We start from the raw sequence: 21,070 nt of genomic DNA on the forward strand, positions 1-21,070 counted from the left end.
AGCAGAGATTATTATATTGATATGTAGTACATTTATTTATTCATCACACATTGAATTTTGTCAATGAAGCGTTTTGAACAAAATTAAGTGAATAGATTATTTGAAATGACGTCTCATCTCGTGAGGAAAGAGTCTGGAAGACATTCAGTCAGTGAGAGAAGTATTTATTTTGAAATAAGTACCCACAATAGTCCACCACATTGTTTGAAGTTGGCATATATGTTGTATTTTGCAGCAAAGTGCTGTCTCATTCATATTTACACCATTTCAAGCCCTTAGCCTCTAACACGCGGAACATATCCCGTCTCGGGTGTTTCTGGCGGACTGTTTACACAGTTACAACACGGAAAAGTGTTTCCGGCGGACTGTTTACTCAGTTACAACACCGGAAGTTCCCGTGGCTTCACGGTTTGAAGTCTCAGGGGTCCGAAGCGCAGAACATATCCCGTCGTGGGTGTTTCCAGGGGACTGTTTTCACAGTTACAACACCGGAAGTCTTCTCCGCCGCACGGAGCGTGGTGTGTAGTCGTGTAGCGGCATCTCTTCGCTCTCGGAGCCGCGCGGTCGGACCCTGATCGCCGCCGCACAGCAACATGTTCGCGGGGCTGCCGGAGCTCGGCATCTCCAACGGGGAGGACCTGAAGGAGACGCTCACCAACTGCACCGAGCCGCTGAAAGCCATCGACCAGTTCCAGGTGACGCTGAGCGGCTCCTCCACACTGTGACGCGTTTCAGCGGGAACAACCAGCGGGACGTCCGGCTCGCCGCACCGGCCGATGAGTTCGTGCTCTTATTTTGAAAAAAGCCTCTCCGCTGCTCGATGCCATGTTATGGAGAACTCTCCTGGTTCAACCGAAGGAGACAAAGATCCCCGGAGGGGCATTTGTAAAAGTACTATAAAGATTTAAACAGGAGCAGCTTCCGGTTTCAAGAGTTTCACAATAAAAGCAGAAAATAACAAGCTGGAATTAACATAATCTCTAGTTTCGGGTTAGCACGGAAGTAATCACAGTTCAAACCAACTCGATCAGAGACACTCACTCAATAGTTAGATCAGCTGCAGCGTTTTGTAAAAGTACTTTAAAAGATTTTAACGGGAACAACTTCCGGTTTCAGTTTCACAATAAAAGCCGCCAAAACAAGCTGAAAGGTACCTATTTAGAGAAGCTCTTTGACTACAAGTTTAGTTTAGGGTTAGCGCGGTGCGATGAACTCTGATAAAGTGATTCTGTATGTTCTTATATACTCGAGGCATCCCCCCTCCTGTGAGCAAGCTGGTCCCCACGGCGTCTCCGTGTTGTGGGGTCGGACGAGGCGCCGATGCAGTGACGTCTGTCTGCAGTCAGGTGAGAACATGGAGCTCCGGCCCTGATCTCTGCGCCGCGTGTCTGCAGATGGAGAACGGCATCCTGCTGCCCACCCTCCAGTCGGCGCTGCCCTTCCTCGACCTCCACGGGACGCCCCGGCTGGAGTTCCACCAGTCCGTCTTCGACGAGCTGCGGGAGAAGCTGATGGAGCGAGTCGCCACCATCGCCGAGGGCAAGGACGAGGAAAGGTGGGTCTCTGGCTCCGGGGCCCGGGGGTGAAGTTCTGAAGGAACCGGGCCGGATGCTACCGCGCTTCTCTTTCCTCCAGGTACGGGAAGCTCGAGGAGCTGCTGGAGAAGAGCTTCCCGCTGGTCAAGATGCCCTCCATCCAGCCTGTGGTGATGCAGGTGCTGAAGCACCTCCCCAAGGTGAGGCCTTCAGGGCACAGCCAGTGGGTCATTGTGAGTGATGACCTCACAGCTCCAGCCATGAGGGGGAGGAAGGAGAGGGAGGCTTAGGGGTCAGGGGTCAGCCTCCTGGTCAGCCTCCTCCGGACCAGGGGCTCAATTAAAAGTATTTAATCTGAGATGAATCTAAAGGCTTCCAAGCTTTGACCATTGTTATGGTTATTGATGACCATAACAATGGTCTTCTTCTCTTTTTATAAAAACAAACAAATGGATTGCCCCAAAAATTCAAAATAGTTATATATATATATTTATATATATATATTTTACATATATATAAATATGTATCTAAATAAATATATATATATATACAAATATAATACTTATATATATTTATTTATATTTAAATATATTTATATGCCTACGATAACAGTAAAGTACAATGTCAGTAAATAACATGAACGTGTCGACTACATTCTGAACGTCTTGTCTCAACGTTCATGAGGTGTAGCACTAATGGCTCCTCCCTTCTTCGTCACCTCCTCCTGCAGGTGCCGGAGAAGAAGCTGAAGATGGTGATGGCGGACAAGGAGCTGTACAAGGTGTGCGCGGTGGAGGTGAAGAGGCAGATCTGGCAGGACAACCAGGCTCTGTTCGGGGACGAGGTGTCTCCGCTCCTCAAGCAGTACATCGTGGAGAAGGAGGCGGCGCTGTTCAGCAGCGACCTCTCCATCCTGCACAACTTCTTCAGCCCGTCGCCCAAAGCCAGGCGCCAAGGCGAGGTGAGCTCATCACGTGTTCACTAAAGCCCGCCACCTCATTGTGTGGCGCCTGACGGCTTGAAAGACACACCATCACCTTTTATATATGAAATGTAAGAAAAATATCCTGTGCTTTTATTTTGAAGGTTTCACATTATAATATTAGAGACATTTTCTCATGTACAACATTTCTACACTCAAATAACCAAATGCCAAGAGAGTTATTTAACAATATGTTCGGGAGTTTATATACGTTTGTTACACCGGCCCTTTAAGAGGGCAGCCGTGATGCTGACGTGGCTCACTGGCCCTTTAAGAGAGCAGCCGTGATGCTGACGTAGCTCACTGGCCCTTTAAGAGGGTGGCCGTGATGCTGACGTAGCTCACTGGCCCTTTAAGAGGGTGGCCGTGATGCTGACGTAGCTCACTGGCCCTTTAAGAGGGTGGCCGTGATGCTGACGTAGCTCACTGGCCCTTTAAGAGGGCGGCCGTGATGCTGACGTGGCTCACTGGCCCTTTAAGAGGGCGGCCGTGATGCTGACGTAGCTCACTGGCCCTTTAAGAGGGCAGCCGTGATGCTGACGTAGCTCACTGGCCCTTTAAGAGGGCGGCCGTGATGCTGACGTGGCTCACTGGCCCTTTAAGAGGGCGGCCGTGATGCTGATGTGACCCACTGGCCCTTTAAGAGGGCGGCCGTGATGCTGACGTGGCTCACTGGCCCTTTAAGAGGGCGGCCGTGATGCTGACGTAGCTCACTGGCCCTTTAAGAGGGCGGCCGTGATGCTGACGTGGCTCACTGGCCCTTTAAGAGGGTGGCTATGGCGCTGATGTGGCCCACGGTGAACATGCCCCCCCCCCTCCAGGTGGTCCTGAAGCTGACGCAGATGATCGGGAAGAACGTGAAGCTGTACGACATGGTGCTGCAGTTCCTCAGGACGCTCTTCCTGCGCACCAGGAACGTCCACTACTGCACGCTGAGGGCCGAGCTGCTGATGTCCCTCCACGACCTGGACATCAGCGAGATCTGCTCCGTGGACCCCTGTCACAAGGTGAGGGCCCACCTGGCGGAGGTCACCGCCCCCCTGGGCTCCGTCACTCACGCTCTCCCGGCCCTCACAGTTCACCTGGTGCCTGGACGCCTGCATCCGGGAGAAGTTCGTGGACGGCAAGCGAGCCCGAGAGCTGCAGGGCTTCCTGGACGGGGTGAAGAAGGGCCAGGAGCAGGTCCTGGGGTAAGGGGGGGGGGGGCTACCTGTGAGTGGAGGACTCACCTGTGTGTGTGTGCTGCAGGGACCTGTCCATGATCCTGTGTGACCCCTTTGCCTGCAACACTCTGGTGCTGAGCCTCATCAGGAACCTGCAGGAGCTGCTGAGCCAGGACGCTCTGCCCAGGGTGAGCCGCCTCGCTCTCTCTATCCCTCGCTCTCTCTCTCCCTCACTCTCTCTCTATCTCCCTCACTCTCTCCCTCACTCTCTCTCTCCCTCACTCTCTCGCTCCCTCACTCTATCTATCTCTCCCTCTCTCTCTCCCTCACTCTCTCTCTCTCTCCCTCACTCTCTCTCTCCCTCACTCTATCTATCTCTCCCTCACTCTCTCTCTATCTCTCCCTCTCTCTCCCTCACTCTCTCTCTCCCTCCCTCACTCTATCTATCTCTCCCTCTATCTCTCCCTCTCTCTCTCCCTCACTCTCTCTCTCCCTCACTCTATCTATCTCTCCCTCTCTCCCTCACTCTATCTATCTCTCCCTCTCTCTCTCACTCCATCTCTCTCTCCCTCACTTTATCTCTCTGTCTCTCACTTTATTTATCTCTCTCTCATGTCTCCTTCTCACTTTACTGCTCTCTATCTCTCTCCCTCACTTTATCTCTCCTCACTTTATTTCCACTTTATAGTTAGTTACTAGTCACGAGTAAGTGTGTGTGTGTAATGTATAATGTGTGTGTGTGTGTAATGTATGTATAATGTGTGTGTGTGTAATGTATAATGTGTGTATATAATGTGTGTGTGTGTATAATGTGTGTGTGTGTGTATGTATAATGTGTGTGTGTAATGTGTGTATAATGTGTGTGTGTGTATGTATAATGTATGTGTGTGTGTATAATGTGTGTGTGTGTGTGTGTGTGTGAGAACAGGACAGTCCTGACCTGCTGCTGCTGCTGAGGATGCTGTCTCTGGGTCAGGGGGCCTGGGACATGATCGACAGCCAGGTGTTCAAAGAGCCTCGTCTGGTACGTACAGTCAGCACCTCCACCACACCTGAGCTGTACCGGGTCGTTGACTACCTCCACTACACCTGAGCTGTACCGGGTCGTTGACTACCTCCACTACACCTGAGCTGTACCGGGTCGTTGACTACCTCCACTACACCTGAGCTGTACCGGGTCGCTGATCACCTCCACTACACCTGAGCTGTACCGGGTCGTTGACTACCTCCACTACACCTGAGCTGTACCGGGTCGTTGACTACCTCCACCACACCTGAGCTGTACCGGGTAGTTGACTACCTCCACTACACCTGAGCTGTACCGGGTCGTTGACTACCTCCACTACACCTGAGCTGTACCGGGTCGTTGACTACCTCCACTACACCTGAGCTGTACCGGGTCGTTAACTACCTCCACTACACCTGAGCTGTACCGGGTCGTTGACTACCTCCACTACACCTGAGCTGTACCGGGTCGTTGACTACCTCCACTACACCTGAGCTGTACCGGGTCGTTAACTACCTCCACTACACCTGAGCTGTACCGGGTCATTGACTACCTCCACTACACCTGAGCTGTACCGGGTCGTTGACTACCTCCACTACACCTGAGCTGTACCGGTCGCTGACTACCTCCACTACACCTGAGCTGTGCCGGGTGACTACCTCCACTACACCTGAGCTGTACCGGGTCGCTGACTACCTCCACTACACCTGAGCTGTACCGGTCGTTGACTACCTCCACTACACCTGAGCTGTACCGGGTCGTTGACTACCTCCACTACACCTGAGCTGTACCGGGTCGTTGACTACCTCCACTACACCTGAGCTGTACCGGGTCGTTGACTACCTCCACTACACCTGAGCTGTACCGGTTGATCACTCCACTACACCTGAGCTGTACCGGGTCGTTGACTACCTCCACTACACCTGAGCTGTACCGGGTCGTTGACTACCTCCACTACACCTGAGCTGTACCGGGTCGTTGACTACCTCCACTACACCTGAGCTGCACCGGTCGTTAATCACCTCCACCACACCTGAGCTGTACCGGTCGCTGACTACCTCCACTACACCTGAGCTGTACCGGTCGTTGACCTCCACTACACCTGAGCTGCACCGGGTCGTTGACTACCTCCACTACACCTGAGCTGTACCGGTCGCTGACTACCACTACACCTGAGCTGTACCGGTCATTGACTACCTCCACTACACCTGAGCTGTACCGGTCGCTGATCACCTCCACCACACCTGAGCTGCACCGGTCGCTGACTACCTCCACTACACCCGAGCTGTACCGGTCGCTGACTACCTCCACCACACCTGAGCTGTACCGGGTCGCTGACTACCTCCACTACACCTGAGCTGTACCGGTCGCTGACCACCTCCACTACACCTGAGCTGTACCGGGTGCTGATCACCTCCACTACACCTGAGCTGTACCGGTCGCGGGTGTTGACTACCTCCACTACCTGAGCTGGCACCGGTCGCTGACTCACCTCCACTACACCTGAGCTGTACCGGGTCGTTGACTACCTCCACTACACCTGAGCTGTACCGGGTCGTTGACTACCTCCACTACACCTGAGCTGTACCGGGTCGTTGACTACCTCCACTACACCTGAGCTGTACCGGTCGCTGATCACCTCCACTACACCTGAGCTGTACCGGGTCGTTGACTACCTCCACTACACCTGAGCTGTACCGGGTCGTTGACTACCTGTGGGTGAACCCTCCCTGTGCCAGGACTCCGAGGTCGTGACCCGCTTCCTGCCCATCATGATGTCGGTGGTGGTTGATGACCACACCTTCACCGTGGAGCAGAAGCTGCCCGGAGAGGAGAAGAGCTCCACGCCTGCACTCCCCAAGGAGGAGGAGGATGAGGAGGAGGATGATGATGAGGAGGAGGGATGATGAGAGATGATGATGAGGATGATGAGGATGATGATGATGAGGATGGTGATGATGGTGATGATGAGGATGATGATGATGATGATGTGATGACGTGATGACGATGACGATGACGATGATGATGATGACGACGATGACCCGATGAATGATGAGGATGATTCACAACGATGATGATGATGATGACGATGTGATGATGATGATGATGAATGATGTGATGATGATGATGACGATGAATGATGATGATGATGATGACGACGATGATGATGATGATGATGAGGATGACCATGATGATGATGATGATGCCCGATTAATTACAATGATGATGATGTGACAACGATGATGCAAATGATGACACCTGATGACATGATGATGACCTTGAGGAGGAGGGAGGAGGAGGAGGAGGAGGAGGAGGAGGAGGAGGTCGGAGGAGGAGGAGGAGGAGGAGAGGAGGAGGAGGGAGGAGGGGAGGAGGTAGAGGCTGGAGGAGAGGAGGGAGGGAGAGGCAGGAGGGAGGACTGTGTGTGTCATGTGACTGTGTGTCATGTGACTGTGTGTCATGTGACTGTGTCATGTGACTGTGTGTGTCATGTGACTGTGTGTCATGTGACTGTGTGTCATGTGACTGTGTGTCATGTGACTGTGTCATGTGACTGTGTCATGTGACTGTGTGTGTCATGTGACTGTGTGTGACTCGAGTCAACCAACCTGTAAATAAATGATTCTTTAGAAGAAAAGACGTGTCTTTGTGTTCCAGAGACACACCTGTACACACATGTTCCTGACCTCCACACCTGTACACACATGTTCCTGACCTCTCCACACCTGTACACACATGTTCCTGACCTCTCCACACCTGTACACACATGTTCCTGACCTCTACACACCTGTACACACATGTTCCTGACCTCTCCACACCTGTACACACATGTTCCTGACCTCCACACCTGTACACACACATGTTCCTGACCTCTACACCTGTACACACATGTTCCTGACCTCCACACCTGTACACACATGTTCCTGACCTCTACACCTGTACACACATGTTCCTGACCTCTACACACCTGTACACACATGTTCCTGACCTCTCCACACCTGTACACACATGTTCCTGACCTCCACACCTGTACACACATGTTCCTGACCTCCACACCTGTACACACATGTTCCTGACCTCTCCACACCTGTACACACATGTTCCTGACCTCCACACCTGTACACACATGTTCCTGACCTCTCCACACCTGTACACACATGTTCCTGACCTCCACACCTGTACACACATGTTCCTGACCTCCACACCTGTAGATACATGTTCCTGCCCTCCACACCTGTACACACATGTTCCCACTCACACCCATGCACATGTTCCTGACCTCCACACCTGTACACACATGTTCCTGACCTCCACACCTGTACACACATGTTCCTGACCTCTACACACCTGTACACACATGTTCCTGACCTCTCCACACCTGTACACACATGTTCCTGACCTCTCCACACCTGTACACACATGTTCCTGACCTTTCCACACCTGTACACACATGTTCCTGACCTCTACACACCTGTACACACATGTTCCTGACCTCCACACCTGTACACACATGTTCCTGACCTTTCCACACCTGTACACACATGTTCCTGACCTCTCCACACCTGTACACACATGTTCCTGACCTCCACACCTGTACACACATGTTCCTGACCTCCACACCTGTACACACATGTTCCTGACCTCTACACACCTGTACACACATGTTCCTGACCTCCACACCTGTACACACATGTTCCTGACCTCTACACACCTGTACACACATGTTCCTGACCTCTACACAATCTGTAATACCACATGTTCCTGACCTCTACACACCTGTCACACATGTTCCTGACCTCCACACCTGTACACATATGTTCTCGATGTCTACACACCCTGTACACACATGTTCCTGACCTCTACACACCCACTCCACATGTTCCTGACCCTTACACCTTGTACACACTGTGCATGTTTCTGACCCTCCACACCTTGCACACACATGTTTCTGACCTCTCCACACCTTGGCACACACACGTTCCTGACCTCCACACCTGCACACACATGTTCCTGACCTCTCCACACCCTGTACACACACACTCCTGACCTCTACACACCTGCACACATGTTCCTGACCTCTTACACACCTGTACACACACATGTTCCTGACCCCACACACCTGGGTACACACACGTTCCTGACCTCCACAATCTGTACAACACACGTTCCTGACCTGTACACATGTCCCAGACCTCCAATACGTTCCTGACCCCCACACACCCTGTACACACATGTCTCTGACCTCCACACCTGTACACACACATGTTCCTGACCTCTAAACACCTGTACACACATGTTCCTGACCTCTCCACACCTGTACACACATGTTCCTGACCTCCACACCCTGTACAACACATGTTCCTGCACCTCCACACTCAGGCACATACATGTTCCTGACCTCTACACACCGGTACACACATGTTCCTGACCTCTACACACCCAGCACACATGTTCCTGACCTTCCTTACACACTGTACATTACATGTTCCTGACCTCTACACACCTGTACACACATGTTCCTGACCTCTACACCACAGCACCCCACTCCTGCACACCTGGGTATACACATGTTCCTGACCTCCACACACCCTGTACATGTACACATGTTCCTGACCCCACACACCTGTACACACATGTTCCCTGACCTTCCACACACCGCACACACATGTTCCCTGACCTTCCACAATCTGTACACACGTTCCTGACCTCTACACACCTGGGTACACACAACCCTGGACCTCTACACATTCCGTACAGCACATTGTTCCTGACCTTCACACACCAACACATGTTCCTGACCTCCACACACCCGGTACACAAGCATGTTCCTGACCTCACACACCTGTAACACACATGTTCCTGACCTCCACACACCGGTAATACATGTTCCTGGATTAACTCCATACCTGTACACACATGTTCCTGACCTCCACACCTGTAATAACACATGTTCCTGACCTTATACACACCTGTACACACACATGTTCCTGACCTCTTACACACCTGTGCACACACATGTTCCTGACCTCTACACACCTGCACACACACGTTCCTGACCTCCACACCTGTACACACACACAAGTCTGACCCACCTGTACAATACATGTTCCTGACCCTACACACACCTTGGTACACACACAAACCCTGAATTTACAAAATATACAAAACTCCTGACCTTCCACACACCTGTACACACATGTTCCTGACCTCCACACCTGTACACACACGTTCCTGACCTCCATATTAACCGGGTACAACACATGTTCCTGACCTCACACACCTGTACACACATGTCTCTGACCTCCACACACCCCAGTACACACATTGTCTCTGACCTCCACAATAATCTGTACACACATGTCTCCTGACCCCTACACACCTGTACATTACATGGCTAAACCCTGACCTTCCAATCTGTACACACATGTTCCTGACCTCTGCACATCAATCGGCACACATGTTCCTGACCTCTATACATCTGTTGCCACATGTTCTTGACCTCACACACCAGTACACACATGTTCCTGACCTCTCCAATAATTCCTTGTACACACATGTTCCTGACCTCTCCACACCTGTACACACATGTTCCTGACCTCCACACTTCCCAGCACATGTTCCTGACCTCCACACACCTGTACAATATTATTGTTCCTGACCTCTACACACCAGCACACACATGTTCCTGACCTCTGCTACTAATCTTGCACACACACATGTTCCTGATCTCTCACACATGTTCCTGGCTTTACACTGTAAAACATTGTCCTGACCTCTACACACCTGTACACACATGTGTTCCTGACCTCTCCATGAAATCAGCTACACACATGTAAACCCTGACCCCACACACCCTGGGTAACACACATGTTCCTGACCCCACACACCTGTAATAATAATACAAACTTGACCCCACACACCCAGTACACACACGTTCCTGATCTCCACACCCTGTACACACATGTTCCTGACCTCTCCACAACTGGCACACACATGTTCCTGACCTCACACACCTGTACACACATGTTGCACCCTGACCTCCAATCTTGCAATACATGTTCCTGACCTCTATACCTGTACACATGTTCCTGACCCTACACACTGGTACACATGTTCCCTGACCTCTACACACCTGTACACACATGTCTCCTGACCTCTACACACCTGCACACACACACAACTCCTGACCTCTCACACACCGGTACACACATGTTCCTGACCTCCACACACCTGTGTACACACATGTTCCTGACCTCTACACACCTGTAACACACATGTGTCTCTGACCCATACACACCTGCACACACACATGTTCCTGACCTCCACACCTGCACAACACATGTTCTGACCTCTCCACACCATGTACAGTTGTTTTCCCTGACCTCTCCACAACCTGCACACACACGTTCCTGACCTCCAGCACCTGTTCCTGACCCCACACACCTGTACACACAAGTGACCTCTCCACACCTGTACACACATGGCACCCTGACCCTCCAGCACCCAGCACACATGTTCCTGACCTCTACACACCCACACATGTTCCTGACCTCACACACACCTGTACACACACGTTCCTGACCTCCACAATCTGTACAATAACAATACGTTCCTGACCTCCACACCTGTACACATGTTCCTGACCTCACACACCTGTACATGTTCCTGACCTCCACACCTGCACACACATGTTCCTGACCTCCACACCTGTACACACACATGTTCCCAATCACGTTCCTGACCTCCACACCTGTACACATGTTCCTGACCTCCACACCCACACACATGTCTGACCTCTACACACCTCTGTACACACATGTTCCTAACCCTCCTCACACCTGTACACACATGTTCCTGATCTTCCACACACCTGTACACACATGTTCGACCTCCACACCTGTACACACATGGTGCTGACCTTACACCTGTACATACATGTTCCTGACCTCTCCACACCTGTACACATTGGCTGTTCCTGACCTCCACACCTGTACACACATGTCTCTGATCTCCACACCTGTACACACATGTTCCTGAATTCCCTCACACACCTGTACACACATGTTCCTGACCTCTACACACCCAGCACACATGTTCCTGACCTCCACACCTGTACACACATGTTCCTGACGTCTACACACCTGTACACACATGTTCCTGACCTCTACACACCTGTAATAATACATGTTCCTGACCTCCACACCTGCACACATACGTCTCTGACCCCACACACCTGTACACACATGTTCCTGACCTCCACACCTGTACAACACAAATCTTGACCTCTCCACACCTGTACACACATGTTCCTGACCTCTACACACCTGTACACACATGTTCCTGACCTCCACACCTGTACACACATGTTCCTGACCTCCACACCTGTACACACATGTTCCTGACCTCTACACACCTGTACACACATGTTCCTGACCTCTCCACACCTGTACACACATGTTCCTGACCTCTCCACACCTGTACACACATGCCCAATTCCTTACAATTAATCTTGTACACACATGTTCCTGACCTCTCCACACCTGTACACACATGTTCCTGACCTCTCCACACCTGTACACACACACATGTTCCTGACCTTCCACACCTGTACACATGTTCCTGAATTCCTCACACACCTGTACACACATGTTCCTGACCTCTAAGCACACCCAGCACATACCCTGACCTTCCACACCTGTACACACATGTTCCTGACTCCTGCCACACCTTGCACACATGTTCCTGACCCTACACACCTGTACACACATGTTCCTGACCTCTACACACCTGTACACATGTTCCTGACCTCTACACACCTGCACACACACAAATGTCCTGACCTCTCCCACACCCTGTACACACATGTTCCTGACGTTCACACACCTGGTGTCATTACGTTCCTCTGACCTCCACACCTTGTACACACACAAGTTCCTGACCCTCCACACCTGGTGTACACATGTTCCCTGACCTCCACACATCTGTACATTACATGTTCCTGACCTCCACACCTGCACAATAATACGTTCCCTGACCTCTCCACACCTGTACAATACATGTCTCCTGACCTCCACACCTGTACACACACATGTTCCTGACCTACACACCTGTACACACATGTTCTGACTCTCCACACCTGTACACACATGTCTCCTGACCCTCTCCACACCTGTACACACATGCTTCCTGACCTCACACACCTGTACACACATGTTCCTGACCTCCCACACCTGTACACATAAAATTCCCTTGACCTCCACACACTCCACACACATGTTCCCTGACCTCTACACACGTGTACACACATGTTCCTGACCTCCACACCTGTACACACATGTTCCCACCTCCACACCTGTACACACATGTTCATGACCTCTCCAGCACCTGTAGCACACATGTTCCTGACCTCACAATAACCTGTACACATGTTCCTGACCTCACACACACCTGCACACACATGTTCCTGACCTCTCCACACCTGTAATATTACTAAATTGACCTCCACACTTGTGCCACACATGTTCCTGACCTCTACACACCTGGGCCACACGTTCCTGACCTCACACACCTGTACACACACATGTTCCCCTGACCTTCTACACACCTGTACACACATGTTCCTGACCTCCACACCTGTACACACATGTTCCTGACCTCCACACATGTTCCTGAACTCTACACACCTGTACACACATGTTCCCTGACCTCACACACACCTGTACACACATGTTCCTTGACCCCTCTCCACACCTGCACACAACTTTGACCTCTCCACATCCACACACATGTTCCTGACCTGCACACCTGTACACACACATGTTCCTGACCTCCACACCTGTACACACATGTTCCTAACCCTCCTACGCCTGTACACACAAGTTCCTGACCCTTCCACACCTGTGGCACACATGTTCCCTGACTCTACACCTGTACACACACGTCTGACCTACACCTGTACACACATGTCTCTGACCTCCACACACCTGTACACATGACAACCTGACCTCCCATACCTGTACACACACATGTTCCTGGACCCTTCCACACCTGTACACACATGTTCCTTGACCCCACACACCAGTACACATGTTCCTGACCTCTCCACACCTGTACACACATGTTCCTGACCTCTACACACCTGTACACACACAGTTCCTTGACCTCTCCACACCCTGTACAATTACATGTTCCTGACCTCTCCACACCTGTACACATACATGTTCCTTGACTCCCACACACCCAGGCACACATGTTCCCCTGACCTCACACACCTGTACAATACATGTTCCCCACCTCCACACCTGTACACACATGTCTTGACTCCACCTGTACACACATGTTCCTGACCTCTCCACACATGTTCCTGACCTCTACACACCTGTACACACATGTTCCTGACCTCCACACCTGTACACACATGTTCCTGACCTCCACACCTGTACACACATGTTCCTGACCTCTACACACCTGTACACACATGTTCCTGACCTCTACACACCTGTACACACACAAACCTCTGACCTCACAATACCTGTACACACATGTTCCTGACGTCTACACACACCTGCACACATGTTCCTGACCTCTCCACACCGGTACACACACAACTCCTGACCCCACATTAATCTGCACACATGTTCCTGACCCTTCACATTAATCTGTAATAACACACAGTCTTGACCTTCCACACCTGTACACATAATAATATTGTTCTAATCTCACAATAACACCCGTACACACATGTTCCCTGACCTCACACAATCTGCACACACATGTTCCTTCTTCGACCCTTACACACCTGCACACACAGTTCCTGACCTCCACACACCTGTACAATATTAATGTTCCTGACCTCTTACACACCTGTGCCATTACACACCCATCATCCTCTCCACACCTGTAATAATATTTGTTCCTGACCTCTCCACACCTGTACACACATGTTCCTCGACCTCCACACCTGTACACATTATTGTTCCTGACATCCACACCTGTACACACATGTTCCTGACCTCCACACACCTGTGTACACACATGTTCCTGACCCTCCACACCTGTGCCACACATGTTCCTGACCTCCACACCCACACACATGTTCCTGGACCCCTTGGCACACCTGCACACACACAAGTTCCTGGACCCTCCACACCTGTACACAACATGTTCCTGACCTCCACACCTGTACACACATGTTCCTGACCTCCACACCTGTACACACATGTTCCTGACCTCCACACCTGTACACACATGTTCCTGACCTCCACACCTGTACACACATGTTCCTGACCTCTCCACACCTGTACACACACAAAACCCTGACCTTCCACACCTATTGTCACATGTTCCTGACCTCCACACCTGTACATGCATGTTCCCTGACTCCACACCTGTACACATGTCTTGACCTCTCCACACCTGTACACACAGCGTTCCCTGACCTCCACACCTGTACACATGTTCCTGACCTCCACACCTGTAACACATGTTCCTGACCTCTTACACACCTGTACACACACATGTTCCTGACCTTTCCACACCTGTACACACATGTTCCTGACCTCTCCACTTCCTGTACAATAATATTAAAATTCCTGACCTCTCCACACCTGTACATACATGTTCCTGACCTCTCCACACCTGTACACACATGTTCCTGACCTCTCCACAGCTGTACACACATCTGCTCGACCTCTACATACCTGTACACATGTACTGACCTTCTACACACCCTGTACACACACATGTTCCTGACCTCCACACCTGTGTCATTACATGTTCCCACCTCTACACACCTGTGTACAACACATGTACCTGACCTCCACACCTGTACACACATGTTCCTGACCTCGCCACACCTTGCACACATGTTCCTGGCCACTTCACACCCACACATGTTCCTGACCCCTACACACCTGTACACACACATGTTCCTGACCTCTCCACACCTGTACACACATGTTCCTGACCTCCACACCTGTACACACATGTCTTGACCTCCACACTGTGTACACAAATCTTCCTGACCTCCACACCTGTACACACATACCCTGACCTCCACACCTGTACACATATGTTCCTGGACCTCCACACCTGTACAATAATAATACGTTCCTGACCTCACACACCTGTACACACATGTTCCTTGACCTCTACAATCTGTACACACATACCCTGCGGACCTCCACACACCTGTACACACATGTTCCTGACGTCCACACACACCTGTGTACATAATAATGTTTCCTGGACCTCCTCACATGTACACACACATACCCTGACCTCCACACCTGTACACACATGTTCCTTGACCTCCACACCTGTACACACACATGTTCCTGAGACCTCATACACACCCAGGCCACATACATGTTCCTTGACTCCCACACACCTGCACACATGTTCCTGACCTCCACACCTGTACACACATGTTCCTGACCTCTACACAATTCCGTACACACACACACAAACTCCTGACCTCTCCACACCTGTACACACACATGTTCCTGACTCCCACACACCTGTACACACACATGTTCCTGGACCTCTACACACCGGCACACACATGTCTCTGGACTCCACACCTGTACACACATGTTCCTGACCTCCACAATCTGTACACACATGTTCCTGACCTCTGCCACACCCCAAGGCCACCACATGTTCCTGACCCCTACACACCTGTACACACATGTTCCTGACCTCACACACCCACACACATGTTCCTGACCTCCACATTGTCTGTACACATGTTCCTGACCTCTACACACCGGTACACACATGTTCCTGACCTCTACACACCTGTACACACATGTTCCTGACCTCCACACACCTGTACACACATGTTCCTGACCTCTACACACCTGTACACACATGTTCCTGACCTCTACACACCTGTACACACATGTTCCTGACCTCTCCACACCTGTACACACATGTTCCTGACCTCTACACACCTGTACACACATGTTCCTGACCTCTACACACCTGTACACACATGTTCCTGACCTCCACACCTGTACACACATGTTCCTGACCTCCACACACCTGTGTACACACATGTTCCTGTTCTCCACACCTGTGGCCACACACATGTTCCTTGATCTCTACACAATCTGTACACACATGTTCCTGTGACCCTGTATAATAATCTGTAGCCATCACATACAACCCTTGACCTCCATACCTGTACACATGTTCCTGACCTCTACACACCTACACACACAAACCCTGACCTCTACTAATAACTGTACACACATGTAATAAACCCTTGACCCGTCAATAATCTGCACATACGTTCCTGACCTCCACACCTGCACATATCATTAATGTTCTCGACCTCTTAATACACCGTACAATAATGTTCCTGACCCTCCACACCTGTACAATAACACACAAGTTCCTGACCTCTCCACAATACACCTGTACACACATGTTCCTGACCTCTCTACACCTGTACACACATGTTCCTGACCTACACACCTGTACACACATGTTCCTGACCTCACACACACCTGTATTACCACATGTTCCTGACCTCTACACACTGTACACACATGTCCCTTGGACTCCCCACACACCTGTACACATGTTCCTGACCTCCACATCTGTACACACATGTTCCCTGACCTCTACACACCTGCACACACAGTTCCTGACCTCTCCACACCTGTACACACACATGTTCCTGACCTCCACCTGTACACACATGTTCCCCGACCTCTACACACCTGTACACACATGTTCCTGACCCCACACACCTGGTGTACATACATGTTCCTGACCTCCACACACCCAGAACAATATCATTACTAAACCCTGACCTCCTACTAACTCCTGTACACACATGTTTCTGACCCCACACCTGTACAGCCACATGTTCCCCACGTCTACACACCTGTACACATGTTCCTGACCTCCACACCTGTACACACATGTTCCTGACCTCTCCACACCTGTACACACATGTTCCTGACCTCTCCACACCTGTACACACATGTTCCTGACCTCTCCACACATGTTCCTGACCTCTCCACACCTGTACACACATGTTCCTGACCTCCACACCTGTACACATGTTCCTGACCCCTTAATAATCGGCAATATCACACAAACCCTGACCTCCACTAATAATCTGTACACAAATGTCCCTCAGACCTCTAATATCTGTACATTAATGTTTCTGACCTCTACACACCTGTACACACATGTTCCTGACCTCTACACACCTGTACACACATGTTCCTGACCTCCACACACCTGTACATACATGTTCCTGACCTCTACACACCGGTACACACATGTTCCTGACCTCCACACACCTGTACACACATGTTCCTGACCTCCACACCTCTACACACATGTCTCTTGGACCTCTCCACACATCTGAACACACATGTCTCCTGATCTCTACACACCGGGTACAATACACAAACCCTGACCTCTACATAATCTGTACACACATGTCTTGACTCCACACCTGGTACATACACAAGTTCCCTGACTTGCTACATACCTGTGTAATATTATGTTCCTGACCCTCCACACCTGTACACACATGTCTCTGGACCTCCACACACCTGTGTTATTACACAAATGTCCTGACCTCTACACACCGGTAATAATACACATGTTCCTGACCTCTACACACCTGTACATACATGTTCCTGACCTCTACACACCTGTACACACATGTTCCTGACCTCTACACACCGGTACACACATGTTCCTGACCTCCACACACCTGTACATACATGTTCCTGACCTCTACACACCGGTACACACATGTTCCTGACCTCTACACACCTGTACACACATGTTCCTGACCTCACACTAATCTGGTACACACATGCTCCTGGACCTCTCACACACTCAAGTAGTACACATGTTCCTGACCCTCCACACACCTGTACACACATGTTCCTGACCTCCACACCTGTACACACATGTTCCTGACCTCTACACACCGGTACACACATGTTCCTGACCTCTACACACCTGTACACACATGTTCCTGACCTCTACACACCTGTACACACATGTTCCTGACCTCTACACACCTGTACCACCTGTTACTGACCATCCAAACCCATACACACATAATTCCTGACTCATACCTGTACACATATGTTCCTGACCTCCACACCGGTACACACATGTCTCTGACCTCCCCACACACCTGCACAACACACGTTCCTGACCCTCCACACCTGTAATAATGTTCCTGACCTTCCACACCCGGCACACACATGTTCCTGGACCTCCACACCTGTACACATATGTTCTGACCTCCACACCTGTATGTTCTTGACCTCTCCACACCCTGTACACATGTTCCTGACCTCCACACCTGCACGTTCCCGACCTCACACACCTGCACAACACAACCCCTGACCTCACACACCTGTACACACACAAATTCCCTGACCTCTTTACACACCCTTGTACACACATGCCTCCTTGACTCTCTACACCTGTACACATATGTCTCCTGACCTTCCACACCTGTACACACATGTGCCTGCCCTCCACACCTGTCCACACATCTTCCTGACCTCTACACCTGTACACACATGTGCCTGACCTCACACACACCTGTACACACACATGTTCCTGACCCTGGGCTACACACCTGTACACACACATGTTCCTGACCTCTCCACACCTGTACACACATGTTCCTGACCTCCACTAATTGCAATACACATGTCTCTGACCTCCACACATGTACACACATGTTCCTGACCTTCCACACCTGCACACACATGTTCCTGACCTCCACAATCTGTAAGGCCACAATATTAATGTCTGACCTCCACACACCTGTAACACACGTAAACCCTGACCTCCACACCTGCACACATACGTTCCTTAGACTTTCCACACCTGCACAACAATACTGTTCCTGACCCTCCACACCTGCACACACAAACTGACCTCCAATAATCTGTACAATACTGCCAAACCCTTAATCTCCACACCTGGTACACATGTTCCCTGACCTCTACACACCTGTACACACATGTTCCTGACCTCCACACCTGTACACACACAAACCCTGACCCTACACACCTGTACACGCATGTTCCTGACGTCTCACACACCTGAACACACATATTGTTCCTGTCTTCCACACCTGTACACATTATTGTTCCCTGACCTCTCCACACCTTGCACACACATGTAAACTTGACCTCCACACACTTGTACAGACATGTTCCTGACCTTCACACCTGTACACACACAAGTTCCTTGACCTCATAATAACCTGTGTCATCATTACTGTTCCGATTGAAGTTCCTCCACACCTTGCACATACATGTCTTGACCTCCAAGCACCCGTACACACACATTACGTTCCTGAGACCTCCACACCCTGTACAACACACGTTCCTGACCTCATACACACCCAGTACACACATGTTCCTGACCCCTGCTAACACCCTGCAATATCATTACGTTCCTGACCTCCACACCTGCACAATAATACGTTCCTGACCCACACCTGTACACACATGTTCCTGACCTCCACACCTGTACACACATGTTCCTGACGTCTACACACCTGTACACATGTTCTTGACTCTTCCACACCTGTACACACATGTTCCTGACCTCCACACCTGTACACACACACAGTTGCCTGACCTCCACACCTGTACACACACACAAAGTTCCTGACCTCCACACCTGTACACACACAAAACCCGACCTCTCCACACCTGTACACACACATGTTCCTGACTCCTGCATTAATCTGTACACACATGTTCCTGACCTCTACACACCTGTACACACATGTTCCTGACCTCCACACCTGTACACACATGTTCCTGACCTCCACACCTGTACACACATGTTCCTGACCTCTACACACCTGTACACACATGTCTCTGACTCTCCACACCTTTCAAACACGTTCCTGACCTCTCCACACCTGTACACACATGTTCCTGACCTCCTGGCACACCCGTATACCACACAAATTCCTGACCTCCACAATCGTACACACACAAACCTGACCTCCACAATCTGTACACACATGTCCCTGACCTCTACACAATCTGTAACAATACATGTTCCTTGACCTCTCTCCACACCTGCACAATAATGTTCCCAATCTTCAATATCACCTTTGCACACATGTTCCTGACCTCTCACACCTGTACACACACATGTTCTCGACTCTACACAATCTGTACACACATGTTTCTTGACCTCTACACACCTGTACACATGTTCCCTAACTCCCCACACACCTGTACACACAACTCCTGACCCCACACACCTGTACACACATGTTCCTGATCTCCCTTCCACCTGCACACACACATGTTCTGACCTCTGCTGGACACCTATTGCACACATTGTTCCTGACCTCTACACA

The 21,070-nt window shown here is 50.6% G+C and overlaps 1 protein-coding gene across 1 annotated transcript; it reads left to right on the forward strand.

Moving 5' to 3' along the window:
* Positions 1-208: 208 nt before the first annotated feature.
* nelfb (negative elongation factor complex member B) lies at positions 209-13,948 on the forward strand. Its single transcript, XM_056418367.1, has 10 exons — positions 209-695; positions 1,395-1,555; positions 1,636-1,735; positions 2,266-2,496; positions 3,339-3,524; positions 3,595-3,707; positions 3,766-3,868; positions 4,609-4,704; positions 6,426-6,536; positions 13,931-13,948. The coding sequence occupies exons 1-10, from the start codon at positions 594-596 to the stop codon at positions 13,946-13,948; spliced, it is 1,221 nt and encodes a 406-aa protein (XP_056274342.1). The 5' UTR covers positions 209-593.
* Positions 13,949-21,070: the final 7,122 nt, after the last annotated feature.

Source organism: Pseudoliparis swirei, chromosome 7 (genome assembly GCF_029220125.1).
Source record: "Pseudoliparis swirei isolate HS2019 ecotype Mariana Trench chromosome 7, NWPU_hadal_v1, whole genome shotgun sequence".
Taxonomy (NCBI): domain Eukaryota; kingdom Metazoa; phylum Chordata; class Actinopteri; order Perciformes; family Liparidae; genus Pseudoliparis; species Pseudoliparis swirei.